The sequence below is a fragment of the Glandiceps talaboti genome, chromosome 21 (assembly GCF_964340395.1).
Source record: "Glandiceps talaboti chromosome 21, keGlaTala1.1, whole genome shotgun sequence".
Classification (NCBI taxonomy): domain Eukaryota; kingdom Metazoa; phylum Hemichordata; class Enteropneusta; family Spengelidae; genus Glandiceps; species Glandiceps talaboti.
The window spans coordinates 7,023,267-7,041,539 of NC_135569.1; the positions used below are offsets into that span (position 1 = coordinate 7,023,267).

At 36.1% G+C, this 18,273-nt stretch overlaps 3 protein-coding genes across 6 annotated transcripts in view; 1 reads left to right on the forward strand and 2 right to left on the reverse strand.

Moving 5' to 3' along the window:
* The window catches only part of LOC144451579 (uncharacterized), a 29,112-nt gene that overhangs the window by 5,942 nt on the left and 4,897 nt on the right, over window positions 1–18,273 (forward strand). For 2 of the 3 annotated variants that reach the window (XM_078142462.1, XM_078142463.1), the window contains exons 9-10: window positions 211–393; window positions 1,317–2,235. In XM_078142462.1, the coding sequence (XP_077998588.1) occupies window positions 211–393; window positions 1,317–1,504 (371 nt within the window). In that variant the 3' untranslated portion in view covers window positions 1,505–2,235. Of the gene's footprint in view, window positions 1–210; window positions 394–1,316; window positions 2,236–18,273 lie in introns of those variants that run through there. The other variant, XM_078142464.1, reaches the window with a different exon arrangement.
* Window positions 2,885–7,289, reverse strand: LOC144451672 (putative methyltransferase-like protein 24). The gene is made up of 5 exons (XM_078142568.1): window positions 7,215–7,289; window positions 5,956–6,212; window positions 4,382–4,453; window positions 3,760–3,937; window positions 2,885–3,220 (listed from the first exon to the last, which is right to left on the reverse strand). The coding sequence occupies exons 1-5, from the start codon at window positions 7,287–7,289 to the stop codon at window positions 2,885–2,887; spliced, it is 918 nt and encodes a 305-aa protein (XP_077998694.1).
* LOC144451380 (tetratricopeptide repeat protein 36-like) overlaps window positions 8,795–18,273 on the reverse strand; it is a 10,318-nt gene continuing 839 nt past the window's right edge. The window contains exons 1-3 of one of the 2 annotated variants that reach the window (XM_078142204.1): window positions 16,517–16,630; window positions 14,497–14,682; window positions 8,795–11,226 (exon numbers count right to left, since the gene is read on the reverse strand). In XM_078142204.1, coding sequence (XP_077998330.1) covers window positions 10,964–11,226; window positions 14,497–14,682; window positions 16,517–16,622 — 555 coding nt within the window. In that variant the 5' untranslated portion in view covers window positions 16,623–16,630 and the 3' untranslated portion in view covers window positions 8,795–10,963. Of the gene's footprint in view, window positions 11,227–14,496; window positions 14,683–16,516; window positions 16,631–18,273 lie in introns of those variants that run through there. The other variant, XM_078142205.1, reaches the window with a different exon arrangement.

An 18,273-nucleotide genomic window follows, 5' to 3' on the forward strand; every position in this document is an offset into this window, starting at 1 on the left:
TTATAAGTGAAAATTAGGCAGTAATATCTAGGAATGAGGCTCATAAATCTAGTGATGAAAATAAACTGGCTAAAAAAAAGGATTTTTAAACAAATGCCGGCAAAACATTGCAGATTAGCTGTGTGTTTTTTTCCCGGCTACCATCCTTTATCTACATCCCTGCAAGTTATTTTGGAATAAAGTTACATCAACAGTTTTATTTTCTTCAAGAAATGACAGTTGATAGTCCTGTTCAACCACCATCCCCATCGCCACCACCTTCACCAGTTAAAGAGAGAAGCCCACCCTCTGATGATGAAGAACAGACAGAGCTGAATACAAGCAGTAGTGGGCATAGACGAAAGAAAAGAGTGATGAAATCGAAAATGTTCATGGATGAAGATGGCTGCATGGGTAAGTAGCATTCAATTTGTAAAATGTAGAATCGTATATGTGTAGATTCAGTTGAAGGAATAGTCCAATTAGGCTTTTTCTGCCATTAGTACACTTGTATTGGTTACTGCTATCAACTTGCATATGATTTTGGGTGATAAATAGTACCTCCATAACTTTCACTCCATTTTTAGTCCCCAACGGGCGCCATCCATGCATCCTCATATCTCTGGCTTGCACCAACTGATTTCAACCAAACCTGACACAGAGGTAACATACTATATGGGACGTATGAACGTCACTTGTGACTGAATCAAATATGGCTGAATGACAGCCATATTTGGAGTTAAATTCCACAATATGCATCATAACTTTGGATGTATAATACCGTTATTACGTAGTGACTCCATTCAAGTGCCTACCCCCATATTATCAAATATGAGCTTTCTTTAAGACCTTGACCTTTGACCTTGAAAGTCTCCTTCAAGGTTAAATAGCCAAAGTTGGGTTATTGTCATAGCTTTTTGAATCAAACATTTCATGTAATAATATCTTTAATCATGACTTGAGTTTGACTGACACATATGCATGTCACTTATTCTTGTGACCTTGACCTGTATACCACAATGGCACCATATTTGTGATAAAAAAGCGTATTTTGCCTATTACCTCCAAACGTTTGATATGTCTCGACACCATTCAATTGCCTACCCTCATAAAATCAATGAGTTTTCTAATGAGTTGACCTTGACAACATTTTCCAGGTGAAATGACCAATTTTAAGTTGAATACACAAAGTCCATTTAAATGTCAGCTTTCTTTTTATATCTTGACCTGTGACTTTGATCCATATTCAAATTTGCACAATAACTTTGCCATATAACACACCAGTTGGGGGCTATGTCTTTGACTGAAGGCTTGTGAATATTCTTTTCTTTTCTTAGTTACTGAGAAAGTATGGGAAGTTGAATCTGTTGATGACAGTGAACCTGAGGAAGTCCCTGATCAATCAACTAAACCAGCCCCTCAAAAAACAAGTCAACCAACCAAGAAGAAACCATCACCTCCTAAAAAGAAATCACCAGTCAAGAGTAAACAGGCCTCATTGATGAGCTTTTTCAAGAAAAAGTAATATAACAAATATAATATTTATAGACGAATCTTGGGCTGTAGATGAACTCTAATTTCAGTCCTCAACTTGTTCCTTATAGCACTTACACTTGTCCACCTGTTATTATCTATATATAGATGAATTTTGGGCTATGGATGAACAAATGGTTTCAGTCCTCAACTTATTCCTAACACTTGTCCACCTGTCTATAGATGAATTTTGGGCTAAAGATGAACAAATGGTTTCAGTCTGCAAACAACACTTACATTTGTCCACCATATACAGATGAATTTTGGGCTGTTGATGAACAAATAGTTTCAGTCCTCAATTTGCTCTGAACAACACTTGTCAACCACATGTCTTTTGACATGAATACGATGACTCGTATTTAAAGTCTAGCAATGGTAACTGTTCACAAACGTTTTCATCCAAGAATACACCAAACTGTAACTAGGAATGGGTTAGTTCTTCTGAATCATCAGTCTACTAGTCATCAGTGGTACTTGTACTTAATATATAAAATCAAGAGTAAAGACTTGTGTGATCATTGGAATCAGAAATAACTGCCAAGTTATTTGTAAGGGCTTCACAGGTGGGTATAGGTGTACAGATTAACAATGGGTGTATTGTATTGTACACATAACATGCAGTTCCACTTTTCCATTCTGAGAACCAGAACTTAGTATTCTTCCTACATACTTTGGAAACCTTTTGATGGTTTCTCTTGATCTGTGCCGTAAAAGAGGCGGTTGTGTACGGCGATGATCTGACACACACACACACACACACACACACACACACACACACACACACACACACACACACACACACACACACACACACACACACACACACACACACACACACACACACACACACATCATATAATGAGAATGTGTCAGTCTTCTATAAAATAAAATAAAAACTAAAATAAACAAATGGACAATTCATTATTTATAGATATATATCTTTTGAAATGCCAAAAGCATCTTATATTTATTTGAGTGTTTGTGGACAAGTGTGTCTTTTTAGACAATAACATTTTAGGGGGCAAGTGTTGAATGGTGTCTGGGCAGGATGAAGCATACAAATCAGTTATGTCTGGGAGTCTAACCGTATTCCTAGCCATACCTTCATACAAACCAGATCATATCAGCTTAAATACAAATATGACTATTGCAATTTCAGTCCACTTGGCCACATTGTCGCCAGGTTTCACCAAATCACCCTCTCTTACACCAATATCTGTGACGTCTGTGATAAGTGATTGGAGTGTGCTAAATTATACAATCATCAAAAAGGGGTTCAAGAATTGAAGAAGAAAAATGTTATCTCCAGAATCTCTTGATTATTCAATGGAAATTTACATATCTTTTTTTTTTTATCTTAAATCAAAGGTGATCAGAAATCTGTGTCAAAATCTGCCTCCACAGGTAAAAAGTTAGTATTGATCCACGACAGTTCGTAACAACAAGGATGCATTCCAGCATATACCCCAAAATCTTTCTTTTTCACCTTTTCATTAGGATGAATAGCCCACAGCTCAAACCCATAATATTTCATTAGTCTTTTTATATTTGTGTATGTATTCCAAAGTCGTAGTTTTGGTGTGTCTGGAGACAGGTGAATCTCAAAGTTTAGTTGTTTGACTTTTTTCAAAACACCGCTCTCTAGTATCTGAGGAAATACTTTGTACTCTTGTCCCTCGATATCGATCTTCAACACATCAAGTGTCTCCTACGATAAAGAACAAAAAAACTAAATAATGGATTGGATTCTATCCATGTAAACCAGTTGTGATCAGGTTGGTTGGGCGACTGTTATCTATAATTTATGCAAATATATGTAAATTAGTATGCTAATATTTATGCAAATTTGTCATCCCCTTAATTTTTTGATCTGTGGAGAACACTGAATATGTTTTTCATCATGTTGGGTGGTGGGCCTGTGGACCACTACAGGTCAATTGTAGAAGATAGATTGACAAATAAGGGCAGTGGTGACATTAGCATAGGTAATTGGGAACCGTACCCAGAATTCCCTACCCCAATGTACAGAGGTCAGTTCATGGCTACTTTAATAATTTGATTTCTCATATATTTAGAGAAGTCATGATGTAAAGTGGTGAAAGTAACTTTGTGACTCACTGGACATCATCTAAAGCAGCTAGGAAAAACTTGAAATCAACCTTGCCTTTGCTCCCCTTAGCTTTACAGAGAAACATGTTGGTGATGCTTTGCTTAGTGCTTGGTAACCAGGAGATGAGTATAACTTACATGTTCATGGTGTAACATTTCCATGATGCTGTCAAGAGTAAGGCATTTCCAGATTTGTAGAATTCTTGTATCTCTTGGACCAATTTTATTGTATTGTCTGGCATCATCATTGCGGTACCACAGACCAATATTATAAAACCAATGACGCTCTGAACGTTGGTGGTCAGTAAGTCCTTTGCTGTTGGAATGATCATAGGAATGGATGTTTTGACATTCAGACAACAGGGGTCCTTAGGCTTAATTTGTTGTGTTGTTTACAACAAATGAACATGTCATCAACAAAGAAATGGATGCCAACACTCGCCAGCATACATGCATGAACAATGTAGCATACAAATTCTACAAGCATTTATTGAAATAACATTGTTGTTTGTACAAATAGTCACTTACAAATATTTGATGATCAAAATAATAATAATGTTAGTTTTCATAAAACGCTGTCCCACGTTCTCAAAGCACTTTTATAATCATAATTACAGTTACAGTGCCCTGGCACAAATTTAGAATGGCCCATCCACTGTCAAGGTGAATCTCTTTCTTATTTCAACCATCTGCCCAGCTTTCTGTCTGACTGATCATCTGTGTCTCTGTATATATGTTGGGTCAGTGACCAAGTACTTACGATGGATCAAAGCTGTACACGTTGCATCCATATTCTGCCATGGAGTCGGCAAATGATAAACTGCCACTAATGCTGTAGATAAAAGAGACAAGTCTTCATTTAGTACATAAACCCCAACATTTAAACTTAACAATTCATACTTTGATTTGACCCCATACATGACGGTCCCTATAGTGATGTGCATTATTGGAATATAGTATCTGATAGTTGTGTAAGGTTTGGTTTTTAAAAAATCCAAGTATTTAAAAGCCATACATGAGCACATTGAACATTTTGGGTCTTTTGATCTTGGATCAGTGGATATTGTCAAAGGATACATTGTTATCGGAAAATTCATCTTGGATTTCATGAAGACGTTCAACTGGGGATAACTACAAACCTTGCAGAGTAAATGAAAATGTGAATTTTTGTGATAAAAACAGCCACCATTTTGCCATTTGTGTCAATAGCAAAAGTGATATCAGCACCAAAAATAATGGTTGTGTATAATTCTTTTCTTCAATATTACTTGTAAACATGATTTAAAAGAAATTGACAATATGTAAATACTACAATGTGTCTGTGATAAGCAGGAATTGACTTCACTTTGATAATTGACTTCAAGGTCAAAGGTCTCCAAAGATAGCTAGCTTGCATCTAGTAATATCATGGTATAGTAGACATTCGAATGGATAGCCTGTATTACGGTTTTTGAGTTATTCAGTAAATATTGTTTTTTAACGACCAAATATGGCCGCCATTCGGTTAAATTTGCATATATCAAAAAACAGTGACATGCATATGCACAGGGTATTATTTAATATTTGATGAAAATTTGGTTGAAATTAGCCCAAGTGTATTTGAGCATGGGTGTATCCATGGGGAGATTTGAGATTGAGGTGGACACAGACGGACAGACATGGCGTCAACATACTGGACACAGACGGACAGACGTGGCCTCAACATACTATACTAGCCCTCCTTAGCTTCGCCTTTGGGGGTTAAAAATGGAGATCATGCTTTGCACACTACATGAATGTGACGTAAATGATATCTGATAAAGACTTTAGGATGCAGTTGAAAGTTTCAGACAACAATCTGAACAAAAGCCCAATGTAAGGCAATGTTTATGTGAGCCACGTCAAAGTAGACGTGTCGCTCGGCCATCGGTGAGGGCGCCCCCGTCACGGCATACCTTGCAGACTGTAGCCTCTTGTATGTGTAAAATCCACAGAACTCATTGGTTCAAGAGTGTTCTTAGTGTGCTCTACTTGACAGTATTTGCATGTGATAATATAAGTAACATCGGTCGTAATATTATTTGTACATGAGATAAACAATTGATATTCATGACTGAAGGTAATACGCACTTAGGAGTCATGAATATTCAGTGGTGTACATGTGTATTTCTGCTAAGTCCCATGATGCAACAGTGGACCACTATTAGAATAATGAAGATGAAAGAGCGTTTCAATTTGCTGTTTCTTGGTAATCATACGAAATTTATGTCCAGAACTCAAGTTATGAAAATGTCTTTTATTTCCTGGAGTGGCATTCCCATTTAAGATTAAACGTGATATTATTACAGTACTTACCCCACGGAGTAAACCAGACAAGAATTTGCCTTAATGCCGACATCTGTACAAATATTCCAACCACCGTCTTTGGGCGGTGCGGCACCCATCAAAAGATCATTTCTACAGTCGTACGTCACATTCTGCAGATAGGCCATCAGGGCCCCTAGTAATTGGTCTTCATCTAACACATCGAACACCTCATGAAACATTTTGTTAACTTCTGGTCTTGGTTTTTCTGGTTTTACTTTGAGTTTGACACTATTTTCTGCCAAAACCTGCAATTTAATTAATTCGTAGTTTGGTGAAAAAACAATAATTGTGTGTTTCCGATATTATCGGGACTAAAAAAAATGTGTGGTAACCGTTCCGATCACGCTCAATTTTAGAAAATAACAGACCTCCGGGCTAGTTGTGGGCCTAAACATGCAACGATGTGTAATTGTGTTAGGTTGTCGGCGAATCAACACGTTATATCAAAATCACGTGTTTTAAAATTTAGCCTAAGAATGCAAAAGTTATTGATAGTACAATTCTTAAAATTTAATGATGTTTTGCATTCTACAATGATACTGATAGAAACAAGAAAGCAAACAGACACTTTTTTATTTAAATGAAAACCTCCTGAACGTTTTTCTACCGACTGCAGAGCTTTAAAAATTCGTCTGTGATATAAAATGATACGACAGATTTCTTGTACAAATAAATGCGTAAAACACGTCTTTAGGCATATACCCATTTCTACCACTATGTAGACCGGGATGCCTTAGGAATATAGAGTTACTGTTACAGTATTAGATAGCTGCAATAATTGTAGCGTTTGCTGTTATTTTGAGGTGTGTTTTTTCGGTTTTTGTGCTCTTTTTCGTTCCGATGTTTAACTGGAAGCAAAAGCTACAATTACTGATGGGCAAACTCAAATAGACGAGATCACGCTGAAAACGTGAGCGAGATTGTCAGCATAGTACCCATTTCAAAATGCTGCGTGCGTTGCTATTTTTGCCGATATTGACGGGATTGGAGTACCTCTGAACATGTCTTGGGTCTTGAAGGCTCCGATTTAGAAAATGACCCATTTTTGTCAAGCAAGGTGTAATTTAGCAGAAAAATCAACCCAACTTTGCGATTCAAATCTGCATGGCAGTCGTCTATATGAGTTTGCTCATCAGGAATTGTAACGGAACAAAAAAACTGAAAAACAAGAAAAAATCTCTCAAAATCACAACAAACACTACAATTATTGCAGCTATTCATTACAAACTTAGGGTGTAGTTCCTTACCTCGACAATTGAGATGTTTCCATAACGTTGCCCCTTTGGAGATAACCTTCCGAGTTCGCCGTTGATATTGGACATCGTGATATTGGTCTGTTCTGCAGAGAAACGGTATATTGTGTAATGCACGTAGGCGTCCCCGTTGTCAAAAAAAACATGTTGTGTAATGCACGTAGGCGTCCCCGTTGTCAAAAAAAACATACACCAGGTGTAATCGATATCCACCAAACTTAATATGCAAAATTTGTTTCCAAATTGCCCTTCATTTGTATGTTAGGCTTTTGGGCCTGTTCTTATTTCCAAAACTGCTCATCTTAGTCCGAAGATACAACAATTTTACGAAGCCTTTTCATGAAGTCATTTACGTAATAAGTAATTTAAGTTCACAATTCAGGTAAATGGAATAAAATGCCACGGGGCATACGCATCACATATTCCCCAAAGTACAAATTATACCAAAACTCACCTTTCAAGATGAATATTCCTACAAACACGAGTAACGCCATTACTTTGCACATCCGAATATTAACTCGAACGACTCTCATCTTTCCCAGCCCAGGTAGCTTCACTCAGACAACTTTGATAGAATTCAGTATAAGGTCAAGGCGGGGCACCTAGCACCTCGCAAATTTAGCCTCAGCGCCGATACTGATGACGTCGACGAGTGTGCAAAAGCAGGTGGAAACTAATATATTCCGGACTGTACCATTATAAAAAGGTTGTAGTAGGGACGATAACAATGGGTGCATATTTCGGTTATATACAATCAATCCCAGGAATAATTCAAAAAGGAGCTATAATGTTTATATCTGAAAGTCACCAAGAATTTTAATTTTTTTTTTTTACATTTATCATAATATGCATGGCGAGATGCAACACAGGTAACGCCAGATGTAGTCCTCTGTGTCTGTCTAAGAGTAGAATCTCTAATAATGTGTATATTTTTTGGATTGTACATATTAGGTAGATGTATTTCAACTTCAACTTTAAATATGAATCTGTCATACCACTTCCATTCTACATTAATATCAATTCTAAAAAAAAAAAATATTTAGATAGTGAAATGCATTTCATATTGTACATCTTGTGAATTGCAGTTGGACGAGGATTGGGTATTTAGAATTTTGGATTTTTAATTTATAAAACAATTTTATCATGGCTTCCTACTTGAAAAATCAATGTGAAATAATATATGTCAAGTCCTAATTTGTAACACACACACACACACACTCTCTCTCTCTCTCTCTCTCTCTCATGCCTACGACACCCTCAAACCTTGCATTTGCAATATCTAGCTGGCAGAAGTCTCTTTTTTGACAACTCTGCACATATTTAAATTGTGTGCAGTAGCAATTGAATTTTTCTTTGGTATTACTGGCACTGGTATAATTAAGTTATTATATTCTTCAATACTTTTTTGTAATTTGCCAGAAAATACTAGGGTTTTGTCATTACAATATGAGTCACTCATATTTTCCTTTGCTGAATGAATTATTGGGGAAAACATCTCAATATATCGAATTGAATTGATTTGAGGTCTGCATCCAAAAAATCACCACCCACAATGAATCATGATGTCATCTCATTTATTACTATACTATTGGATAAATTAACCAATAATTGACATGGACTGTGTCTAATTAATGATATTTCAAAAATTTCACTGAAAAAAAATTGTTGGCTCTTGGATCAAAAAATAATACTGCAATTACAGCTAGTGCAACTTTTAAAAACACTAAAGCAGATGAAAATTTGTCAACTAGTGCAGTAGTTATGACTCTGGTATTCCAGCACTTGGTTTACTAAGATGGTCACTAACTAAATCAGTTCTTCAGTATGATAGATTACACAAGTGGGTGATAGTGGTTCCTCTGTTTTGCAATTTTAATCACCCTGTGACTGTGATCACGATAGTGTAAATATAGGAAGTCCCAAAACAGTACACTGCAAGTTCATAGAACTCAATAAAATACTGGACACCTCCCTACTGAGACTATAATTAAAGCAACGTCCATTCAATAGCTTATCACTTTTGTATCAACAAGTTGCAACAATAGTTTTAGCTTGTGTCTATCTTAGAAAACCCAGGCTCAATAGGGAACTTGCAAACCCGCCATGTTGAATGTTGCATCATGGGGAAATGTGATAATAAATACTAATCAATTAGTATTGTAAACAATATTGTTACGTTGTTTATAACCACGAATGATGAATTCATATTTAGCCTGACCAGTGTGGGAGGTTTATTTCATCGGTAACTCCAGATAAGATATTAGGATAACCACAGATAATCCTATAGTCCTTTGCATCTGAGCATGCTCAGTCTGGATTGCAAGTTCCCTATTACCAGCAGTCATAACAAAATCCTAAACACATTTAACATGCAAATAAAGTACACACAACACATCATTACATGACTATTTTTGCAAGTACTATCCTCAATTTAATAGTTATTTCCTAATCACCTGAAAGTTTCGAATGTTTTTTGTTCATCTCCAAACCTGACATGTACATGAAGGGTTTTATTAATGGTTGAATGTGTTTCAATGGCTGTAGAATACATACATAAATAAATGGTAGTATACCCATCAATTTTACATGTCACACAAATTGTAAGAGAAAGGTCAGTTAGACTATAAGAAAAACAAAAGATTTTTTAGTTTGGCCACTAGGAGTGCTATTTGATGCAGCACTTCGACCAGAACTGAAGGGCACAATAGTTGAATACTAGTACTGTAGCCACCTCTGAATAAAAAGTATCATCTCCCAGTGTTCCAGAGCAAATGTTGATGGCATTCTGAACCAGTCAAAACAAAAAGTTCTGCTGATTCCTCTCTTTTCAGATGATATATTTTAGTTATTTTAGACACAGTATGTTGATAGCTTTATTTTCCAACATATGATGGCATCACATTACCATATACTACCCTCTCACTATCACTATTGTGGTGGTGGTAATAATGGGCGTTGGGGTGGGGGATTGCTCTCATATGATACTTAACATGGCTGTCAGTTGGATTAACAGAAAATGGCACATTGCGAAAAAAAGGAAACTCACAGTGGTGATGAACAACCCTCAGGACAACACATAACCCTAAGACTTGGTTATCTAACGTGACGATGTTGTTCCGCGGTACGTTGATCGTAATAGCCAAGTCTCAATACATGCACAATCTGCTGGTTTGAAATTACATCTCATAACTATTTGGATAGCAACAAAATAAACACACAGGTTTTCTTTCTACAGATGCAGATGCATGCCACACAAGCTTTGTTTCTATGGTTACAGGCCACACATGAATATCTAGTAAATAAAGACCACTCATGTCACTAAAAATGCCACTATGTATCCTAAACAGTAGATGTTGTTGTTGTTGTTGTTGTTGTTGTTGTTTTTAATTGAATGTGTTACTGATGCTATACTACTATTAAAAACTTGCTGAAGATGAGCTAAGAAAAACATAAAATTAAAATTACTATGGAAAGCTTACTGTCGGAAAGCTTACAGTTGGCAAATTAAGATTCATGACAACTTTAGATTATGCCTATTATCTTAACTTTAAAAAAGTTTTTCATCAATATAGTTAGCTTTCCATACTGACTGGTAACCACGGTAACTGGTATACTGACATAGTAAGCTTTCCATACTAATTGGTTACCATAGTAACTGGTATACTGATATCATTCTTGTCAGATACAGAATGTTTGCAGCCTTAGTTCCTGTTGACGAGTACAAAATTATGACTCCTGAGTTCTTAATCGTTACTTTCTCCATTCTTCAATTTTGTCATGACTTCCGACAACATTTTATTACACATTGCTGCATAGGGATTCATCTGTATAACTTGAGACTTGGCAAAATCACTGCCAAGATTGGCAGCTTTCTTAAAGTCCTCTAAGGCCTGTTCCTCTTCACCTTCAAGTCTTCTTATAAGGCCTCGTTGTGTGTATGCTTGGCAGGCAGCTTTACCAACCCCCTTACTTAGTTCAATGGCTTTATCCAGATCTTGTATCGCACCTGTTATGGAAAAACAGATATAAGAAAGTTAATGCTGACATATTACTGTAACCTAGAATTTTCACTGAAGACTTAGTTTCACCTATTTTGCTGGAAAACAAAATGGCAATGATAAGTTAGCGACTTAAATGCCTCGTACAGTACACCAGGCATAGTAATTTGTAATAATTAGTCTTTGAGATGTAGTTGAAGACTGTAAAATTACAAAATTATCTAGTGGCGAAAATATCTAAGTTTACAGTTTATACACTGCTGGTGCTGGTACTGAACCTTACTTAGTTCCCACATATTTATAAATAGTACAAGGTTATCATTACAAGTACTCAGGCTTAAGATAAAATCATGACATATTGCTTGGCTACTATTATGAGTTCACAAATAGCTACATTTGTGAACTTTGATCTCCTGTATGTTTACACCTTATCAATGTGCCATAAATATCTTAAATTACATGTAATACCTATAGACTGGTGCGCTACATAATACACTAAAATCATGCTGGCACATTTCACACACCATCCTTTAACAGACGTTTAGCCTTTCAGTTTTTACTTTTATGAAGCATTAGCAAGAAAGGGTGGGTGCAAATTTTTACTGGGTGTTAAATCTACCCACTGTTAGATGCTGTCATTTGGACCATCACATGAACAGATTCAAAGGGGATGGTTGAGCTGTGTAACATGATCTGCAGTGCATCAGTAGACAGGATCAGCCAATCACAATGGGATTGATTACAATTTATCACTAGTTTAACACAGGGAAATATAGGCACAAAATTCTTAAATTCTCAATACCTGCTGTACATATAGCATTTCTTCAAATGGCAGTATTGCTAGCAAAGGGTCAAAATAGAACACAAAGTTACCAGTGGCCAGTTCTGGTAGGGTGTGTGGCCAATGCTGGAAACCCTAGGTCTCCCATTTTAGACCCACTTTGACCAAAAATCAATACCCCTTTTAGATCATTACAGGTTTTTAAAAGATGAAAGTTTAGACCTAAATACATTTTCCTTAGGAGGCAACATTTTGGGGCAATTAATGGCAGTTATGATTTGTTAAAGGACAATGGATCACATTTTAGACCAAGCAAAAAACAAATGCAAAGTGGATCCAGCTTTCTTTCATATCGAAAGGATAGGAACAAACTCAAATTACGGCAAAGTTTGGACAGAGTTTACGAACTTTGATTTCAGGGAAATTTGTCCCCAAGGGCATTCTACTTGAAGTTTAATATAGTCACATTGTAGTTCTAATAATCAATAGATTGATTCCTTGTGTAATTCACCTTTTCTGTTGTTACACAATACACTAGTGGTGATGTAAGATGTATCATCATGTGGAGCATACATGTATGCAAATCATAAATCTCTAAGAGACAATCGCACAGTGTCGCGCAAGCTCAATAAACGAACATCATTCATTTAGGACAAACCCCCCTCCCCCTAAACAAATGTTCACAAGTACGACTTCACACATCTATATATTATGTAAACCATGATGAAAACTCTAGCAGTCACACCACTACGATCGGTGCGATGTAAACACAGGGTAAACATTTCCAACCTTATGAACCGGTTTACTGAGATAATGGTAGACACATAAAAAAAATACTACCAGAACCCCAGCACTGTATATCACATTAATTTTTTTCATCAACTTATCAACATCTCACTAGTAAATATAGAAGCTATTATCACTTGAGGGATGAAAGTTTTCACAAACAAAGTTCGCTTATTTAGCTTATGTGTCATAGTGCTATCATCCCTAACCTATGTACAATTATAAGTAAAAACAATTCTTAGGTGGTTAGTTTCATCTTAATGTACATGTACAGTTACCCTCATGTACATGTTAGTTCCACACTAGCAGTTAGACAATATATAATCTCAGTGTATATGGCGTGCTCTTTCCCACTGGAGACCTACCCAAGTCAAGCATAAGCTACCCTGAGAGTCTCTCAGCTCACAACAAAAGCAATACCTGAGTCACGCAGGCTATAAATCTCCTTACTCTTTACAAATTACAAGACTGTAACTTATTAATTATGCATACTGGTGAACAATAAACCAATCATGTAGGCTGTACTTCATCATAGCCCCTATGTGTGTAAGGTCAATGCCCTTTCATGTAGGGTCTATGACGTCACATCCATTCTAGTACATCAATGCAGGCAATCTCATTAACTATGCATGCAGATCAGGTGTCAAATAATCAATACCGTTTCTATGTAGCACAGTATAAAAGTACATGTAGTAAATTACTGTAAACCATAGACCCTACACCAAAGGGTTTATGAGTAAACTCACTGTTAATATTTAGGAGTGAATAACGCCAATGGCAATGCAGCGCATTTGACTTTACTGACACTAATTAAATTACACTAGCAGATGCCATATTACCCCTCATGCTGTTACATGTGTGTAAATTATAAGTAATTATAATACAAGACTGTGGAGGCATGATGTGAAGTCATGATGGATGAATGGTTAGAGTGGCTGTAATCTATTTATATACACTTCTTGATAGCCCACTTATGTGTCAAACCATTTTGAGCTAGGTTGTAACCTTTGACCAAAAATTCATAAAAAATGTCCTATTTCACTTCCAACTCAAGATTTCAATGGCTAGGATTAGACCAAAAAATATAATTTTTTCTGGTCAGGATATTTCATCTAAAGCTTTTAATTATTTTTTTAATTCTCAACAAACCTGTCACTAAATCTACTATTTATGACAGTTACTGTTCTTTTTATTTAGTACTTTAGAGCAAGTGTGTATGTGGGGCAGATGTCATTTGCTTGTTTATGATTGGCTCTGCAGTTGTCTTCACTGAAATAGGTAGGGTTATTTTTGTGTTTTTTCCCACGGATCTGCAAATAGCAGTGCATGGGCTGGACAAACTAAAAAAAAAGACCAACGCAAGGGTATTTAAGTGATGCAGGCACTGACCAGAAATAATGTTTTTTTTGCCTTATTGCCTATTAGGCCTGTCTAAAATTTGCCATGGTGGCGCTCTACTTCCTGTCTGTATGTTCCTTGGGGGTATACATATAGGTTATAACGTTACTCGGTTAATCATAAGAGCACTGCTGCTTTCCTTGATGTCTGAACAATACAAAAAACATCCCTGATTTACACTTCTACAGATTACCAAGGGACAAAGCTCTTAAGAAAAGGTACATTGAGGTGATGATACCCCCAATTTGAGCGAGGGCGCTGTATTCTCCATTTCCTGTTTGCAGTCTATAATGGCCTTGTATATCTTATATACCTTGTATATCTCCTTTAAGCCTCAAAGCCTGAGCTCTGTTATTATAACCTGATGCCCTCTCTGGTACAACATTTACTGCAAGGTTGAAGTACTCCATAGCTGCATTTATATCTCCACTCTCTGCAGCTTTCACTCCTTGAATCTCCAGTCTCTTGGCTTCTTTCACTGCTTCTGTCTCTTCCTCCTCTGTTGTATAAAATACATAAAGAGATATTAGAAGTCAACATTTGTTGACCCCAATCTAGACTGGGTAAGTGTTCATCATATGTCACTCACCAGTGTGCCCTCTACTGTCGTGATAATCAAATTTTGTTGTTGTGAGTCAAAATGATAAAAACTGGAATTTCTTGTGAGTCACCACTTAGTAAGAGATAGGGGAACACTAAATCTTGGTACATCTGATCACTAGAAATTGTGTTTGTCAGTGGCATGTCAAAACATGTGTTTGATATCTGGGATTCACTTCAGACAATTTTTTTTACATCTGTTGGTAGAAATTTTCATTTGATGCTTGTTTTTGTTGTATCTAAGTTTCCATTCCAGCAGACTCTATTTTGTTGGCGCTTCTGAGATAATGAAATACAAGTATCTAGAATAAACCATCGCTGTTTTTATTTTCTATAAATACTACATTGCATTACCAGGTTTGCTGATACAATTCTGTATCTGTATCTGTATCGTAGACATACAAGCACTAATACTGGTTGTCGCGTACTTAGTCAAGGGTTGCGTGTGAGACAATAACATCAAAGTATTAGGAGCCCTAGTGTTGATAGAATTCAGTGCAGTTCTGAAGGCTTGTGTGTTGGGTGCACAGCGAACTTCTTGAGGTTGCGCATTCCATAATGGTAGTATTTTGGGATATAATGAATGCTGATAATTAATTAGAATTATCACTCTGTAAATATTCACAATTCAGTCTCTTAGTTTTACTCTTCTCACAGAGTAAAACATCAAATATTTTGTTTCATGTAAATTATAATCGAAGTACTTTTTCTGTGTTTCAATTTTAGTTTACTTTAATTGGCCTTATTTGCCCTGTACTCAAGTCAAGTCTTTACAAGGAGGTTATTTTATCTTTTATAAGTTACAGTATTGCACTACCCTCCAAATCGAGTATAATTAAGATACACGTACACAGGGTCAGCAGCAAGCGTGTTCATGTGACCTTGTGTCACCTATGCTGTGACAGATGATCACCCAGAGAGAAAATACTGCTGGTACTACTACTACTACTTTTTATATTTATTTATTTTATTTATTGATTTATTGATTACACGTAACAAAACCCTGGGGATTTGTTAAAGGTACAAAAAAAAAAAAATTAGAAAAAAAAAAGAATCATAATAATAACACTTATAGGCTTTTTAAAAGTAACATTACACATCATAATAAAGACTACAAAACAAAACAAAACAACAACAATAACTATTCAACGAGTTGAAACATAATATTAATGAAAAAATAATAATGAAGGGTAATTAGACATTTCAAATTATATACTACTACTACTACTAGTCCACGAGATCTCATTCCTGCCGACGAGACTTTGACAACTTGCACAAGTTAATGTAGTTCATAAACGCAAATTACTTATGAAATTATTCTCTAATTATTTCTAAATGCTGCACATTCTTTTGAACCAAATGCGACAAACAAAGTGTACTGTGCGAGACTTCACAATATTCGTCTGCTACGTACGTGGTCGAATGCACGATCCATACCCACGCGATACACGTAAACTGTGTACATTTCGTCATCGGTTGTGGTCAATAATCTTCTGGAATGTTAATATAAAACAGTGCAGTCGTTCTTTCAATGTATTAAGATTAACGGATGTACAATGTTACATGCGTCGCTAGTACGTGATTCAGTACACGATTGGTACACGATCAAATATGTCAACAACTCGTACAGTGGTCGTTAATCGAGTTCAAAGCACCCATTAATTTACGTCATAACATTTTGGCCTGCAGGAAGCAAACTTTAGTAAAATAATGAACAAAAACTGTTTCCAAACCTTCTTCGACGTTATGTGCATCTATATCGGTGACATTGTCGCTCCCAAGAGGCAGGTGGGGGTTAAAAATACTGTTCAAAACAGCTTTGTCGCTTGCTGTCGCCATTTTGAGCCCTAAAATGACCCCTTAACTTACATATAACAAGTACAGGGACCTTTAACTGTACGGCCACGGTACTATAGATTAGTGAACTTTATACATACTGCTAGTATGTTGTTGTTCACAAAACTCCGTCTAGACATGCCATGCTCGAGGTACCAAGATATTTTTGGTCTTTTTAATTGTATGAAAATAATGTGTGATTTCAATTTCAATGAACCCGTACTATGAAACTGCGTTGAAAGTGTATCACGACATACATATATGTAAGCTTAAGTCAGCAGCATCTTGAAAAACGCTGGTTCTGACACAAGACCACGATCTCACGAACATGACCTATATTATAATATTAGCATACAGGATTTTCAGTGATACATAACGTTGAATAGGTCATATGTCAAAGTAAAAAACGTATTGCAGACAAGTGTGTTATTTCAATAGGTGGAAATATTAGGTTGGATACCATTGAATTGCCCCCCCCCCCCCCCGGCAATAATATAATCCGGGAATATAACCAATATAGCATGCCTACTATCGACTTCACAAACTTTACTTTTGACCCCGACTCTTTCAATGTTGCATCATCCACAAGTACAAGTGACCCCATTTTCACATGCACAGGAGACTACTCGCTGTATTGATTTATTTAGAGACATGTGCTCCCGGCATGTGCTAGTTATATAAGCTAGTACAGGTTTGCCAATGTTTCAGCAAGGGGCTCTTAAACACCATAAGTAGATAGGTATCGATTATCTAGGGAATGTTCTTTATTTCACCGTAGTTTCTTTTATAGTGAAAAAGATTAGACATCTTCAAATACGAATCGAACTTCAATAACAACAACAAAGGTAGTATCAAAGACAAGCAAGATATGGGGTCAAGCCGACCTAATTGAGGAGAACACCCATTATATACACACACACACACACACACATATATATATATATATATATATATATATATATATATATATATATATATATATATATATATGTGTGTGTGTGTGTGTGTGTGTGTGTGTGTGTGTGTGTGTGTGTGTGTGTGTGTATGTGTGTATGTGTGTATGTATGTATGTATGTATGTATGTATGTATGTATGTATGTATGTATGTATGTATATATATATATATATATATATATATATATATATATATATATATATATATATATATATAGACAATATAAGTGACTCGGTGGATAGCTAGCAAATGTTCGAAGTCGTCCTTACTTCCAATCCCAAGTTGAAATCTTGATAGCGACGTTTCGTTTATATTTATATATATATATATTCCTTTCGTTCGGACATGCGTTGATAAGGGTATAATCTAACCCGTCATACAAAGAGCTGTCTGGTGTTTAAATCCATTGTATATTTTGATTTAAAAAAGGCTGTTGCAGCCTAAGAGGTCAGATACGAAATCCTACATATGGGTGACTGTAGTGACATGTACAGAGATGACATATTTACACGTATTCGTACATCGACATTTACACATCATCATTTATTTTGCGCAACGATCTGCATCACAGACAAACAAATGTAAACCGAGAAATCCGTAACCAATATAACAGTAACCGTTCTAGCATGGTGTGTGTAATATTTTTATAAAGCTGAAATGCATAAGCATGGGTGTAGTAAAACTGGAACATTTACTTTA